A 16,599-nucleotide genomic window follows, 5' to 3' on the forward strand; every position below is an offset into this window, starting at 1 on the left:
ATTTAGCAACAACAAAAATGCAAACTTACAAATAAATGAGCTAAGGATAAACTTTTGATCTAAACCTTCTCCTGCCGTACCCAAATAGAGCAAACACATTCTCTAGGGGCTTCTTTGGTTTGACAACTAGAAGAAAACTCAGAGAACAAGAAAAAAAGAAAGAAATAGGCTCAAAGAATTAGCCCAGACTTTAGGAATATTCTTGAACACTGGAGATTTGTGTAGTCATATTTTTCTGAGTTAATGATTCAGGAAGAATGAAGGAAAAAAAAGCAGCTCTTGCAGTGAAAAATCAGCTTGGGATTGAAAAAAAAGGGTAGTTTATCATTTGTAAATTGTGTGTGTATATGTATGTAATTTCTCCATTTAACTCCTGTACGGGATCCGAATTACAAGAGTGATAATGTGGGAGGGTTTGAAACTCAAACAGGTAGACTTAAAAGATCCACGAACAGATCTTGTCATCCACTAAAAGCAAACTTAAAGAGTTCTGGTTCTTGAAAATACAGCTGAGTCATCAATTCAGTTCCATTTCTGAGCACCCAGTGTGCTGGCTCCTTAAATCTTAAAAAACAAAAAAGAAAACAGAGCTGGGAGTCCCTGTCCCCAAGCACAGAATAGTGTGCGTCATGCTCACAAAAGAGGTGGACAACAAAATGACAGGGGCATATACCCAATCAACAGGTGACGCAGCCGGTCAGTATCACAAAGGCTCAAAGAACCCAAAGAATAAGCAGGCTCAGACAGTGAGCACCATGGATGACGGAGGGCTTGAGGATGGTAGCAGCGACCAGCACAAACCCACGGCAGCGATGCTCTGTCAGCACGGGCTTGGTAACAGAGGCTATGCTAATGCATCACCTCATTTTAAACTCAACCGATAGCAAAGTGTACACGCTATTCGTGTGGATGAAAAAAAGAGAGCCATCAGAAAGGTCAGAACACCTGTACAAAGTCATGCTCCTGGGATATGGTGAAAAGCAGATTTGAAGGTTTCTCCACCTCCAACATCCAAGTGTTTTTAACCACCTTTTTATGTTGTAATCCCATATGTGCAAAGGAGAATTCACAGGGCAAGAGGGGTGTGTGGGCTATGCATGGGTGGGTAGGGAGTGGCGGTGATACTGTGAGCACAGGAAGGAACAGAGATGTTGGATGTGGGGGAGGTGGGTAGGGCAGTGCAAAGACCAACCTGGCTGGAGAAAAAACAGGTGTTCTCAGAGGCCCTCTATAGGGCATAAGGTATTTCGAAAGGTAAAGTGGACTTTGAAATATTTTTTCCTTCCTCCTTTAAAATGGTTCTTTGAAGCCATAATTAGAGGCGAGAGCACGTTTGGTGAAGTTCAGCAATTCAAACACTGGGCAAAATGCCGTCGCTCTGTACATCTCCCCCTTCTCCTCCATCTGCTCTGTTCCCGAGGGGCCGGGCTGGCCAGGAAAACATGGACATTTGGCTCGCTCCGACAAACAAATGTCAGCAGTAGCTGGTGTCAACTCCATTAACCCCACCGAGGACCATTTGTGGTGGTGAGCCCAGTGCTTCTGGATCTACTCGACTAGTCTATAAGGGCAGCAGAAGCCTGCTTCTCTCCATCACTCTATGACGCATCAACCTGAGACTTCGTTTCTGAAATACTCACAGTTTTTCCAGAAGGACCTTGTACTGTTCATCTCCTCTGCCCCCTTCTACCTCTTGGTCCAGCTTCGTGATTAACTCGTTCTCAAACTGAAAGCAGAGTCAGAATTTTCACAGGAGAATGCCAGGTATCCTTAGAAGAGGACATGTAAGACACCCAACCAACCTTTCTAGATTCGACCCAACCGCTTTATTGACCCGTGAACGCTTTCCACCATATTCTAGGGGAAGATTGTCCACATCCATTAATCATGTACCAGGGCTCTATTGAAATGCTCTAAACTAGTCTCATGTTGCTTTACATTGCAGAAAAAAAAAAATACCCTTTCTTCCTTTGAGGGAAACCTCAAAATAAAAGACCACCGCATCATTCCCCCAATCCATGGCATTATTTTCCCAGCTATACCGCAACAGATAGGATTAAGATGTGTGATGTCAAATTTTAATTAACCAGAGATGCAGTGTTGTTTTAGTAAACACATGTAGCAAAAAGATCATGGGATAGAATATCCAATTCTATCTCAAACTGCTTTACAAAGTGAAAAGTTAATAGTTCTTAGACCACCCTGGATTTGTAATACTTGGGCTACTGTTTCTCTATAGAGAAAGAAAGCAAGCAAGAGCTGACTGTCCGCACGTTCGGAAGATTCCAGTTCTACCACTTCTTACCATATGGAAATTGCCGTTCCCACTGAAGTTGAACTCACACTGCATCATGTCAAAGAAAATGGGGATGGTGGCTTTCCGGAGCTCGACCTCAGGGGTCAGGGTGACCTCCAGAATGGGACCCACCATGGAGGGGATAAATTTGATTTTGTGGGGACCTGAAATGAAAGTAAGTGAGGATATTAAAAAGTGATTTCACTGGAAGTCAAACATCACCACGTTCCTCCATGGGGCCAGAAGAAAAGGAAAAGGTCATGTGGGTAAATCAACTCAATTCAGAAGTAAATGACTAAATATTATATTCTGATAACATGTAGATGTCATAATACAAGACCTCCCAAGTCAACTTTCACTTCGAGACACACAAAGAAGTCTCAGGGTTACTGGGAAATAAATTCCAAAGAACCAGTCATGGGGTACTTATTACATAGACGTGTGCGGCCAGTTCAACGTCATACACTCACCCAGGTTATACCACATGTCCCGGATTCTGAAGCCGATTTCCTTTCTCATGTCCCCGTATCTAGGAAGAAGATCATAAACAAGAAAAGATCTGCAGTGGAAATGAGTACACATATTAAAATGATAAGGCAAGTAAGAAGAGCCCGCTGCTTCTCTCGGTCACATTTACCACAGGTTTGAGGCAAGGTCACTTTAAGAGATGCAGTCAATACCGAAAAGAACCCCCAAAGAGAACTGGGCCACATGGAGAGGGGCACTTTACTAGCAGGAGGGGGCCAAATGCGAACACTGAGAAGTGAAACTGTCAAACTTACTGAAGGGAGAAGGGTGAGGAGTGCTCCAGTGGCTGTTAAGCAAAGAAACAAAACAAAACACAGCAAGCACCAATGAAAAGGAAGGTGAATGAGGTGATTTACATAGTCATGTGACTGATGTCTAACAAAATGCTGACTTTATACTTTTTTATCTGAGTAACCCACCTGCACTTCAAAGTACTCACGCTGAGAGGCTCTAGATAATACCTTCTCAGTGTGTGTGTGTGGGGGGGGGTGTCCCCGGAGGAGTGAAAGTTGGTCTCTGGGGCACAGAAGGCTCACTGCTGTTATGGATGAAGTACAGATATCCACAGAATACATAAACAGATATGCAGGATATATACTGTGGTGTTAGTGTTTTGGGGGGTGTGACTGGAAAACCAATTTCTGAAAAGGTTCCTTAAAGGAGTTGATAATGAAAAAAGAGAGAAAGAAACATTGATCTAGACAGTGGTTCGTGGCTGGAGATGAATCAAAATCACCTGGATATCTCTTTAAGAATACACAGGCCTGAGGCAACCCCACACCAAAACCACAAAGGCCAGGGGCTGGGAAAACTGGAAATCGGGTGGGTCAAACTCCATGTGGCCGACGTTCCCACGTAACTCTAATAGGGACTCATGGTCCATCCTACAACCACATTTTGACATTTTCTACTCACTGCACCAAACATTGTTTTCAAATTCGTCCTTTGTAAATGCCTTCAGAAACCAGTATAAAACTCTTGTTTAAAGACCTCTCGTAAAAAAATAAATAAAATAAAGACTTCTCTACAAAAACAAAACAAAAAAACAAAAACAAACTTCTCTTACTATTCCATTTTAACTCAAACACCTAATTTTATTAATACATATTAGGTAAGCATATGTAGTTAATGTCTGGCACATAATAAACAATAAATGATAACTACCATTGTTTATTAATACTGCTGTCGAAGCTACTTCTACTAAAAATAAGAGAAATCTTGAAAAAAACTAATTCATATTTCTATAACATCAATAAAAATGTTTTCCCAAGGTGCACCTTTGCCCATATGCATATATATTTTATATAGCCTGTACTTAGTCACGATTCTCTCTGATCAAAGCCAGAATCACTAAGCCTAACTAGCCACTTTATTTATCAGACTTGGTGTAAACTAACTTCACTTTGATTGTTTGACCAAAATCAAATCCATCCTTGAAAGAAGTCATGTCATTTAAGATAGTTTAAAGAATAAGATTAAGATATCTTAAAAATCAATTTTCTCTCCATACTCACCCCACAGGGAAATCCGTAAAACCGGTTCTACTTTTTATCTTTGAGATTTAAATCTCACTCTCTGAGCCACGGATCTCAGTGTTTTAGGAAGAAACCAGGGGTAGACAGATACCAAATAATTTGCCTAGAATCCCAGACATCCCAGCAAGGGAATAGAGCTCAAATTTCACAGCCTTTAAATGACACATTTCTCACGTTCTATTTAACTACACAGCCTTGAGTTTCCAGGCTCTCCGTGAACTCTGAAACAGACCGGAAAGGAAAGCAATGAAAAGCTTCCCTAAATCTCTCATTGCTCTTGGTCATATGTCCACATCGAATTCCAAGCCAGGAATCTGGAGGGCATTTTTAGGGGATGTGTTAGTCTTGGCTCCTCTGCTGAAGTGACCGAGAGGTGAAACAGTGCGGCTTTGTGAAGCGTGAGTGGGAGAGGTGCTGTGCCTGCAATGTGGGTAAACAGCCAGCAGATGGACAGCAGCTCTTGGAGATGGGAGTACTGGCCAACCTCAGTGAACCTCCAAGTATGGATTCCATTTTTAAAAAATGTGATGGTTGGGGCACTGGGGTAGCTCAGTTGGTTAAGCATCTGCCTTCGGCTCAGGTCATGATCCCAGGGTCCTGGGATCAAGTCCCACAATGGGCTCCCAGCTCAACGGGAAGCCTGCTTCTCCCTCTGCCTGCCGCTCCCCCTGCTTGTGCTCTCTCTCTCTCTCTCAAAAATAAATACAATCTCTAAAAAAAAAAAACAAACTGTGACGGTTGATGGGAAAATGAAGGGGGCCTTGAGAAAAGAGATGTGAATTAGAGGAAATTTGAAGCTTATTAAATTATTCTATTAAGACTGATCTCATCAACAACATGGGGAGCCCCTGAACAGTTAATGTTTCTGTGATACCAAAAATCCTGCTCTGAATAGAAATGGAAGAATTGGGGCGCCTGGGTGGTTCAGTCAGTTAAGTGTCTGCCTTCAGCTCAGGTCATGATCCTGGGGTCCTGGGATCGAGTTCTGCATCGGGGTTCCTGCTTGGCAGGGAGTCTGCTTCTCTCTCCCTCTCCCCGATGCTTGTGCTCTCTTTCAAATAAATAAATAAAATCTTTAAAAAAATAGAAATGGAAGAAATCACCTTGCCAATCTTTTTTTTTTTCTTAAAGATTTTATTTATTTATTCGACAGAGATAGAGATAGCCAGTGAGAGAGGGAACACAAGCAGGGGGAGTGGGAGAGGAAGAAGCAGGCTCATAGCAGAGGAGCCTGATGTGGGGCTCGATCCCATAACGCCAGATCACGCCCTGAGCCGAAGGCAGACGCTTAACCGCTGTGCCACCCAGGCGCCCCCACCTTGCCAATCTTAAGCAAGTTCTTAAGAGGACACTTACTTTTTGACAATTTTGTTGCGCTTGGCTTGAGAGAAGGTTTCAAGCTGCAGGGACTCGTGGGTGAGAAATGCTACGGCCAAATGGAAGTAATTGTTCCAGAGCTGCTCAACATTGATCATGTGGGTGAAAAGAAATGGAAAATAACATTAATATGGGTCAGAGTAAAACAGTGCCACATGGTAGAAATTTACTCAAAGGAAAAAAACAAAATAAAATCCACCAGGCCCCTTTTTCTTTCTCGTGTCTCAATTATTCAGCCCTGAAAGTTTTAACACTCGCTATTAAGCTTTTTTTTTTTTTTTTAATCCAGGCTATTCTATTTGTCTTTACTCCTGAGATAGGGGAAAACTGCCGCCAAGAAGTGCACCCATTTATAGTAAGTAGTTTGGCAATATGTATCAAAAGCCTTAAAATTCTGCCAAACTTCTGAAATAGTAAATACTTTAGGACTTTATCCTGGCAAAATAATCATGGGTATTTAAAAATATTTAAAGCAACGAAGGCCTTCACAGTGTTATTTAAATAACAGAAGATAGAAACAACCTGAATGTTCACAAGAAGTATTTGGTTAAATAAATCATGGCCGGGCCATGCAACAGACTATACTCAGACATTAAAAATACTGTGAAAACATTTAATATCATTGAAAAGATGATAGAAAAGATTATATTAATAGGTTGCCAAAGAACTGCACAGCTTGATTCCACTTTGGCATATATATATATATAATTTATTATATATATTATATATATAACGCCTAACTAGCAAATATAGATATTCCACTTTAGCTCATACAGACACACACACATACAGATGTATTTATAAATGCATATATAATCTTCTCTTCTGATGACTCTCCACTGTTAAAGTTCTACAGATATAAACAAAGCCACATGATACAGCAAAAGCACATCACCAACGAACTGTCTGCACCATGGGAGCGGGGAACGTGTCTGCCTTCACCGGGGCCTAGAATGGTGCCCTGAACCTATAAATACTCTAATATTTGTTGGATGAATGAAGATGGAGCTAGGGGTCACCTGTTTCACTACCACTTTGGATTTTCACACAAGTGTGTATACAAACCTCTCCTTAGTAACGAAACCACTTGCAGGCAGAGAAATGTCTGCGTGTCCATCTGCAAGCACATGTGTATATGTGTATTTGTGTTACAGTAACAGCAGAGGGTAGGACTATTTGTCTTTCAATTTTTTTCTTTTTCCTTAACCATATTTTCTACTACTTTTTTTTTTAACCTGTATTAGTTATACAGAAAGAAAAATAAAACTCTAATTGCTTGTGTCTGGAGGACAGAGTGACAGGAACGTGTGCTTTAGGGAAAGGAGAAAAGCAAGAAAACTGTTTGCACTTGAAAATGATAAAATCTGAAGTGACATTTTCCAAAATGCCACCGTTGTCTCAGGGTGGCTGAGAGTTCGAGGAGCCTCCTAGGTGAGCAGCATACTTACCTGAAGTTCAAAGCTTGTCTGATCCATGAAGAGCCTTGTGAGAACCTCCGTAAACTGATTTATCGCACGGAGGAAAACTCTGTGGGAGGAAAATACCAGATAAAGAAGGGAACTTTCTGCTCTTCCAAACGTCTACCATCTACCTGAAAAACTGAAGCAATCTAAACCTGGACTCAGCAACATGAGACCGTTAGCTCTATCAAGGTCACTAGAGAGCAACACCAGAGCGGACTGCAAAGGACACTCAAGCGCAGTTTCTAGAACTGCCTACAAGAGCCACTCCAGGCTGCATCACAATTCAGCCACTTGAGGGTAGATCAACCAGGTCCCCTGAGCCTCAGGCAGGGCTCCTCGCACTCCACTGCAAGGCTTCCCTTTCCAAGTCTGGTGATACTGACGGGAGTTTTTCTTTAATCTGTATGTAGCTGGGAAGGGTTTTTCTAATCAGGTATGTGGAGTTAACAACTCTTAGAATGATTTACTTTATTTACTTCTTTTAAAAAAATTCTGAAATCTTATTATCTGTATATATATATATAATTTTGAAATCTTATTTCATATACTTATGTGTACATATATGTGTATGTATATATGTGTATATAATTCTGAAACTCTGAAAAAATATATATACTTAATTCATTTTGCTCCCATTCACCAAGTATTTGTTATGGTCCAACAACTACAAAGAACTGGCTTAGGTTTTGCCTTGAAAGAGAGGGTTCCTGGTTTTAAGATGTTTACAACTTGGTGGGGGTTACTTGCATGGGGGTCACCATGACCCAACCAAGAATATGGAGAACTTGGCGGAGGCGGTGTCAAAGAGGTACTGGACATCAAAGGAAGAGAATGCCACTTCCAGGTCTGAAAGGCTTCCTCTGGAGATGACATTTGAGAAGGACGTTGAATGATGGCACGCTGACAGCCAGCGGTTATGCGGGAAGACACGGCAGGTGGAAGAAGAAACCCAACAGAAAACACAAAACATGTCCCGGGACCAGGAAGAGGCCAGTTTGGTTGGAGTGCAGGCTGTATATTGAGGGAAACAGCAGCAGGTAAGGCTAGAGAAGCAGGGTGGGCCAGGCGACCGAGGCCCTGCCTATCATGATGATGAAGGCCACATGGAGCCATGGAAGGGTGCTATGGGAGAGCTGGGGAGGAGGTGGACAGGAGGGCAATGAGGAGATTATATCTGAGCCGAGAGCCCAAGGCAGGGCAGCTGCCACAGCCCAGGGGGAAAGCAAGAATGCGAGCCCAGAACCAGCATTCCAGCAACAGGAGGCTCCTTACGCTACTGAGCATGATGTCCCGCCAAGAGATTTAACAGCACTCTCTGAAGGTAAGATAACAGGTCACCTGGTCACAAGAGCCAAGTATTCAGAGTCAAAGGCCTCATGCCTGGCCCCAGGGCGTCTTACCTGCTCTGTGTCATATTCATGACCATCCAGTCTTTGGCGTAGACATTCTTTCCAATCAGATCCTTAAACATGATGAAAGTCTCCATGAGGAAGTCCTGCAGAGAACAAAGGAGAAACGTTTGGGGAAAACGAGGTGATGAGGGGGAGCGTGACATCAGAACAAGACGTCCCTTGCCCCTGATTACAGCCTATCTTTTTAATAAGGGCTTTTGGGGATCTGACAAGGACAAAAAAGCTGTCCACATTTTATAAATGATAAAACTGAGGCTGTGAGAAGGTAAAACACTTGCTTAAGGCCATAGAAGCTGGGCAGTGGGAGAGAGGGAAAGAGAACTTGGGGTTCTGGACCCCAAATTTCGAGCCATGGTGTCTTTAGGCCTCTGCTGCCAGGTTCGTCCGAATAGATCTACTGCACTTAAAATGAATTTACCAGCAATTGTGATACGTCTTGTAACTCTGAGCCCAATTCTCCTTTATTATTATTAGAACAGAAGAAAACTGCTATAAATAAAAAGCAAAGTCATGATTCTTCCTATTCCAGGAATGTTCCCATGGGTAGCCTGGGGGAAGGAGCCTAAAGGGTCCTTAAAAAGTGTCAGTAGCAGTGGGTCGAGATGACAGTAATAACTAATAACGAACACAGAGCACAGTATCTGCAGAATAGCTATTCGACGCAAAAGGAGACTGAGCAAAAAGCAACTTAGGACAATTTGGACTAAAATTCAAAGCTAAAAAGCTTTGAAAGGTTTTTATTTATTAGTTAGTTAAATTTAGACATTTTTCCACTTGGATTCCTGAGTTGAAAATCCAGGCCAATTCCTCTGGCACTAAACCGCAGGGTTCTATCTCATGAGTTACATCATGTAGCAGAAGGAATGTGGGACTTGGGAAGCAGGCCGCCTGGGTTCTATTTCTAACGATGTTCCTTCCAGACGGTGGGCAAGATGGCCGACTTCCGGCACTCGGGATGCCACACAGTGCGGGGTGGGAACAATCCTGGCTGTGAAGTCTGTACCACCCTTGACTCTTCCTCCAGTTCAATGGAGAGTCAAACTTTTCTATTCTCCATTCTCAAATCACAGGCATATTTCAGGAGTTTTAAATTTTTTCATCATACATTTGAAGTATATCCACCATTTATTAACTATTCTATTAATTCTCTTAAATCAGTAAGAATTCGTGGTTTCTGAAGCAAGGATTACGGCCTAGCTGTAGCCACAGGCTTGCCCCTAATGGTAATAGTTTCCTCGTGCGGATAATAATCCTTTTTTAGTTAGATAATACAGGGGAAAGAGCTTACCCTTGTTCTGGAAGACAGGAGTTGAACCTGGTTTTTTTTTTGTTTGTTTACTTAATAGAACCAAATTGTCAAGAGCTTGAATTTAGTACAATTTCCCTTATTCTACCTGCTTTCTGAAGGAAGTTTTTAAAGAGTCACTAAACTATTTCTATGTTAACTTTATTTTACATGACAATAATAAGATTACTATTATAAACAGCTAGCTTCATAGGCATTAACCACATGCCAAGCACAAAGCTCAGTAATTACCAGGTGTTGATTCAATCCATACTCATTTATGTGAACCCTCAAAATAGGTACTATCTTATAGACAAGGAACCTGAGTTTTAGTGAAGTTAAATTGCTGGGCCAAAATTTCATAGAAGTAAGTAGGATGGCTAGAATTCAAACCCAGATCTAGATGTACTAAAGCCTGTGTTTTTAAACCCACTACACCTTCTGCCTACAGAGGAGAAACACTGTTACCCCTAGCTTCCATCTCCACCCTCCCCTCTTCTGTTCCTAATTCTCTTGCTCTCGGTCTCTGCAGGCACAGCAGGCACGTTATCACTACGGGTCCCCTTACCATGCTGCCTGCCAGAGCGTGGCTTAAGTGCAGGCTCATGGAGGCCTCCAGATTAAGCCACGTGGTTCATCACTGGATCCACTGCTACTATTACTACTATTAAATAGCATTCTGTCTGCTGGTCCTTGTGTGTTTTTCCACCATGTGGACTTCACAGAAAGAAAGGTGACTGGAAGAGAAGGAGCTGGATATCCTTGGGTATACAGGCCGCATGCTACCAGTATAGTTTAGATAGAAAGTAGAAAATCTAGAGCATAAAGAAGACTGAAACATTCACGGGTGGTGGGAGACTGTCCACAGCAAGGACTAGTGCAATAGGACATTGGACTGCTGATCCTGCTGTGTCCAGCCCCTGCTTTATAAGATAAGATGATACTTTCAGGGACTTGTTGACAGCCACTAACAATTCCCTAAGGGGAAGATCCTGGGGAAGCAGCCAGAGGCCTAACTTTGCATCTTGGGCAACTTTTGGTTGTAATGCTGAACAGTAATCATGAGAACAATTTTCTTGTTGAAAACAAAAGAGAACAGAATATTGTCAACTGAAGGTGACTGATACTCACCCTCTGGGGAATACAGATGTTAGAAGGGGCAAGTATGACCTCTCCTTCTTTCCCTTTCCAGGGAATACTGAAAAGGATGACACAACCACATCTTCGAAGCAGTACCGTGCACAGCTCTGCCTCCTAGAATCCCTGCCATGGCGTAACTACGATCCCTGAAAATGAGGTACTAGTCTCTTCTGAGAGCAAAAAAGATCCCCCAAATGGTTCCAAATGAGGGTTCTCTCTAAATCCAAGAGACTCAGGAGGCTGAGTGAGGGCCTCTTGGTACATGTTTTGATAGATACCAAAAGCTATCTCAGAGAGAAAATAAGAATCAACCCTTTCCCTTTGGTACTCACTGTGGACAGCCATCCAGCACTGGAGGTGGGTGGGAAGGGAATTCTGGACTCACAATGCTGTTTTGTTTTTGTTTTTTGCCAAAAATAAGAAGTCTTAAAGTTATCAGGACTCAATGAAGACAACTTACAATGATGTCTTGCCTGGTTTTGAAAGTGCTGATATAGTGGCTGTAGTGGCTGTCGTCCATTTGCCGCAGGATTGCAATCATACACGCGACAAAGCTCCCCTGGAAGGAGAGAAGAGACACAAAGCCAATACCCCTTAGACCACCAGCTGACAAAACAAGATTTGTACGTATGTACTTTGGTTGTCTCCACCCAATTGCCAAAACAGGGACCCTACCAACCTGGAAACACTTGCATTCTAAAGGTCTAAAAGGCACACACTTTGCTGTTTCAGCTTAAAATAACCTCCTTCCAGGTTTGAGTTAAGGGATGTGAAGGGCTCTGCTCATCCCTTTAATAGCATGATTTGCAGAATCAGTGGACACGACTCTGAGATCTCAGCTAGATCAGTAGTTGAAATACCACAACCTGGGGACTTTGTGTTTCTTGTTGAGACAGAGTTGTTGTCCGTGGAGAAATGCCTGAAATAGCACAAATTTAATTTTGGAGGAATGCAAGGAGGAAAAAGAGATCATAAAACTGAGAGTGGAAGAGCAGACAGATAAGGAAATGAGCACTCCCAGCTACAGCACTTCAATGTCATTCTTCCAATTCCAGAATCCTTCGGACAGTTACTTCCAGCATGTTACGCATGTGTGATTACAGACAGATTTGAAGAAAGGGACTGAATAACTTGATGATTAACATCAACTTATATTTTTGAAGTTAAGCACTACATATTCAATGTGCTTTCCCCTCGTCCAATCATATTTGAACCACACACTTAATTTTCTGGTCAGAAGGCATTTAATTATCTAGGCGGAATGCCCTCCTGTATTTATATAGTTATTTAAATAAATTGTCATAGAGAAGATGAATATACAGCAATTTGGAGACAGAAGGAATGACTTCCTAAACACAAAAACAATGAAAGAATACTCTCTGAATGAAAGCCTTAGTCTCTTTGGTATAAAAAAGTTTTAATTTTTATAATCATAAAAGCAATGTAAATTTGCTGTCCGAAGGCTTCTGATACACGGTGCCAAATCGCAGTTTGCACTCCCATCATTATCAACACTGCTTGCTTCTCCGGGCCTTTGCCTATTCTGGGTCTTTGCGTTTTATTTAATTTCATTTCTGGTAAATCTGCATTTCTTTTGTTCTGAATTACACATTCTGTCTCTTTGTTGGTCAGCCATATTTTTCTCATTTTGCCGTTTGCTCATATTCTTTACTCATTTTCCTACTAAAATATCTTTTTGTTAATGGTTTGTAATAGGTCTTTGTATATTAAGGCCATTAACACTCGGCACAGATTTTACAAATAATTTTTGGAGTTCGGTGCTTGACATTTAATTTGCTTATATATATACTTTCACATATAGGGGTTTAATTTTTTTTATCTAGTAAACTTCATCTTTTTCTTTTACAGTAGCCTTTCCATTTTTAAAAATTCATGAATCTCTTTTAAAAATAGGTATAGAAAAAGAGGTATGGGTGAAAGGGATTAAGAACACACTTATTGTGATGAGCACTGAGAGATGTATAGAATTGCTCAATTACTATTTTGTACACCTGAAACTAATATAACACTATGTTAATTACAATGGAATTTTTAAAAGTATACGTTAATTTATGTTTTCTTCTAGCTGTTTCATTATTTCTTTTTTTACATTACCCTTTCATTCCATCTGCAATTTATTTTTTTGGATATAGCATGAAATACAAGTCAAACATTTTTCCACATTGTTCACATTATTTTCCAAACAACATTTATTAAAAATCTTCACTTTCCTTATGGAAAGGTAACAGAATTTTCATATAATCTAAAGTCTCCTTTTAAATTCTCTCAGTTCTGTTCTGTGGATATATGTACTCTAGTCCCTAATTCCAACACTATTTTAATTACTGTAGCTAATTATAATGTTTTCAAATCTGACAGGCAAGCCCTCCACTATTACTTCTATGTGGCCATTCATTTATCTGTGTCTTGTATTTATTTCTTTAAAGTTTTAATTTATTTATTCATTTAACGCAGGGCTCAAACTCACAACCACGAGATCAAGAGTCGCACACTCTTCTGACTTAGCCAGCCAGGCGCCCCACCTTGCATTTATTTTTACTCTCATATTTTTGTGATTAAATTAAATGGGATTTTTCTTTTACAATCCCTAAATAGTTACCGTTGTTATACAGAAAGGCCACTGAATATTGCTTGCTTATTCTGAAACTGGTCAGTTTAATAAATCGTTTATTACTTTTGTTAAAATTTTGTTATGTCTCTTGGGTTTCCTAGAAATGGTAGTCATTTCACTAAAAATAATGATAATTATGAAAATTATTTTCTCCTTTTTCAATAGTCATACTTAGTATATATGTGTGTGTGTGTTATTACATTGGCTGTAATTTACAGAAAAATGCTAAACAGTGTTGAGATTTAATATCTTGAGTCTCATCAAGATATTAAATGACCATCAAGTAATAATAGGTTGCCTAGTGATTGCATGTTAACATCTCCTTCCATTACTTTGTAATAGATACTACATCCATCACTTACATTTTGGCGATAGTCATAAAGCTTTTTTCCTTTTGTTCAACTGATGTATTTTATTAACAGATCCTCTACTGAAAATATTTTTTTTCTTTTTTCTTTTTTTAAGTAGGCTCCACGCCCAGTACAGGGCTTGAACTCATGACCCTGACTGAGAGCCAGACCTGAGCTGAGATCAAGAATCAGATGCTTAAGAGTCAGATGCTTAACCGACTGAGCCGCCCAGGTGCCCCAACAGATCCTCTAATACTTAACTATTCTTGAGTATGAGAATAAACTATAGTAAGCCACATATATCTATATTCATTCACTTATTTATCTGTGTATTTCTCTTTGGAGCTGTCTCTTTGTCTTTCCCTTGCTTTTTTCCTCCCTAGGTTTATCTTTCTCCAGCATTCTTACTTTGCTTCTCTTGGCATCTCTACCACTCCCTGTATCTCAGCCATTACCACTCCCATCACCTTATTTTAACAGAACATAACAGGGATCCTGCTCCTTTCACATTCAAGTCCCCACCCCTCTCTTCAAACACACTGAGCCAAGATTCTTGAGTTGGCTTAAACAAGTAAGATAACCAATGATTTCACTACTAAAAGAAGCTGAAGAGGTCCATTTAAATTAAGATCTGTTAAGTATTACCTGAAAACCCATCTATCATTTCCTAAACAACACAGTCCTCAACCTGCCTTTCTTTATATGTTCTTTAAATACAGGGCAGCAAGGGATTGACAATAACAATGAAGGGTACGTCTGGTGTCTACAGCTTTAGTACGAGATCTAAATCCTTTCATGCTTTGGATCACCTTGAGTCTTAACCTAGGGGGTACTTCTCTACATTCCCATTTGAATCACCTCTGCCACCAGATGTTCCGCCCTGGCCGTTGCCTCTGACTGAAAGGCCCCTCCCCACACCTCCACACTACCCCTGCCACCTTCTCCAAGTCTTTGTCCAAATTTTCCCTTCCTATGAAAACCATTCTTAATCACCTCGTTTAAATTTGTAACTCTCCCACCCTGACTGCCCTTATCCTGCTCATTTTTTTTTCCTCATGGCACGTATCTTCTTATTTTTTGTTATTGTTATTGCTAGAATATAAACTTCTCTAAGGTAGTGATTTTTGTCTGTTTTGCTCACTAATCTACCTCCAGTGTCTGGAATAGTGCCTGGCTTAGAGTAGTTTCTTCACACCTATTTCTTGAATAAATAAATGGCTTTTATTGACTATTACCATTTGGGATGGTTCTTTTTTTTCTTCTGTCCTCTAAGTAAGATCAAATTTAGCTTTTACTATCATAATTAAAAGATGCTTCATTTTAATGATGTTACGACATGGTTTTCCAACAGTTACCTCTGGCTGCAAACATACCTTTTCTTTGACATCTAACTGAGGCCCAGGAGGTGGAGAGGAAGAGGCCGAGGCAACACAGATGTTTCTAAAAACATGCTAATCACAAGTTCTTTCAAACATTTGTTTTTCTTTGAACCAAAAAGTCTGGACGGTACCACAGGCCACCAATCTACAAACATGCTACACAGCAGTGGAACTATAACGTGGGGGAAGATGGAACGGATCAGAATTCCTCTCCTGGAGACTACAGTGCGTAGTTGGAAAACATAACCTGGTAAGCTGCCAGGGGTTGGGGTGGCCGCCATGCGTGGCCTCTGCAGCAGGCTGGCTGCCTGGGACCCAAACCCCAATTCAACCCCTTGGTGGTCTTGCAACCTCAGGCAATTTTCCTAACCTCTCTCTGCAAGTTTCCTGATTTGAAAAATGCAGCTAAAGAAAGAACTACCTCCTAGGATCTGTGTGAGGCTTCCATGAAATGTAAAGTGCTAGGGCGCCTGGCTGGCTCAGTCGGTTAAGCGTCTTCCTTCAGCTCAGGTCATGATCCCAGGGTGCTGGGATCAAGACCCGCATTGGGCTCCCTGCTCAGCAAGGAGCCTGATTCTCCCTCTCCCTCACTTGTGCACGCTCGCGCTCTCTCTCTGTCTCTCAGATAAATAAATAAAATCTAAAAGAAAAAAAAAAAAAGAAAGAAATGTAAAGTGCTAAAAATAATTTCTGGCAGATTAAAAAAAACAAACCCAAACCAGCTAATGACTACTACTATTATCATCACTACAGCTAAGAGTACTAATACTGTTCCTATTGTCATTCTAACAAGGGTAGATCAGGACAGGCATGCACACCACATACTGAGAATCAGAACGCAATTACTTGAGATAACAGAGGAAGGACTGAATGCAGCCACCACAACCCTTCATCTTCTGCTCACAAATGTTCATGTTGTCCTTAAATGAAATAGTCAACAAATATTAAAAGAGCATGAGGTCGATTGGGTGCTGAGTTTGCCTACCTGGGGTGCCCACACATCTCGTTCAATGCTGGAACGTATTACAACAGGCTTGTCTAATCTTCAGCATGAGCAAGTTTCCTCAAGAATGGATCTGAACACTTCGTGTTTACAGGGTCCCCAATAACTCTCCCCCCTTAACCTCTCCCACCACCCTGTTGGAGCATTTTCCCTCAAGAGAAAATCAGTGTTGGAATCAAGATCTGCTGGGTTGGGGGGG

General features: G+C 41.1%; 1 protein-coding gene across 4 annotated transcripts in view; it reads right to left on the reverse strand.

Moving 5' to 3' along the window:
- Positions 1-16,599, reverse strand: part of DOCK5 (dedicator of cytokinesis 5) — a 213,681-nt gene that overhangs the window by 40,612 nt on the left and 156,470 nt on the right. For 3 of the 4 annotated variants that reach the window (XM_034661244.1, XM_034661246.1, XM_034661247.1), the window contains 7 exons: positions 11,497-11,595; positions 8,600-8,694; positions 7,185-7,263; positions 5,716-5,816; positions 2,767-2,855; positions 2,306-2,460; positions 1,641-1,726 (listed from right to left, as the gene is read on the reverse strand). In XM_034661244.1, coding sequence (XP_034517135.1) covers positions 1,641-1,726; positions 2,306-2,460; positions 2,767-2,855; positions 5,716-5,816; positions 7,185-7,263; positions 8,600-8,694; positions 11,497-11,595 — 704 coding nt within the window. The remainder of the gene's footprint in view (positions 1-1,640; positions 1,727-2,305; positions 2,461-2,766; positions 2,856-5,715; positions 5,817-7,184; positions 7,264-8,599; positions 8,695-11,496; positions 11,596-16,599) is intronic. The other variant, XM_034661245.1, reaches the window with a different exon arrangement.

The sequence above is a fragment of the Ailuropoda melanoleuca genome, chromosome 5 (genome assembly GCF_002007445.2).
Source record: "Ailuropoda melanoleuca isolate Jingjing chromosome 5, ASM200744v2, whole genome shotgun sequence".
In the NCBI taxonomy this organism is placed as follows: Eukaryota; Metazoa; Chordata; class Mammalia; order Carnivora; family Ursidae; genus Ailuropoda; species Ailuropoda melanoleuca.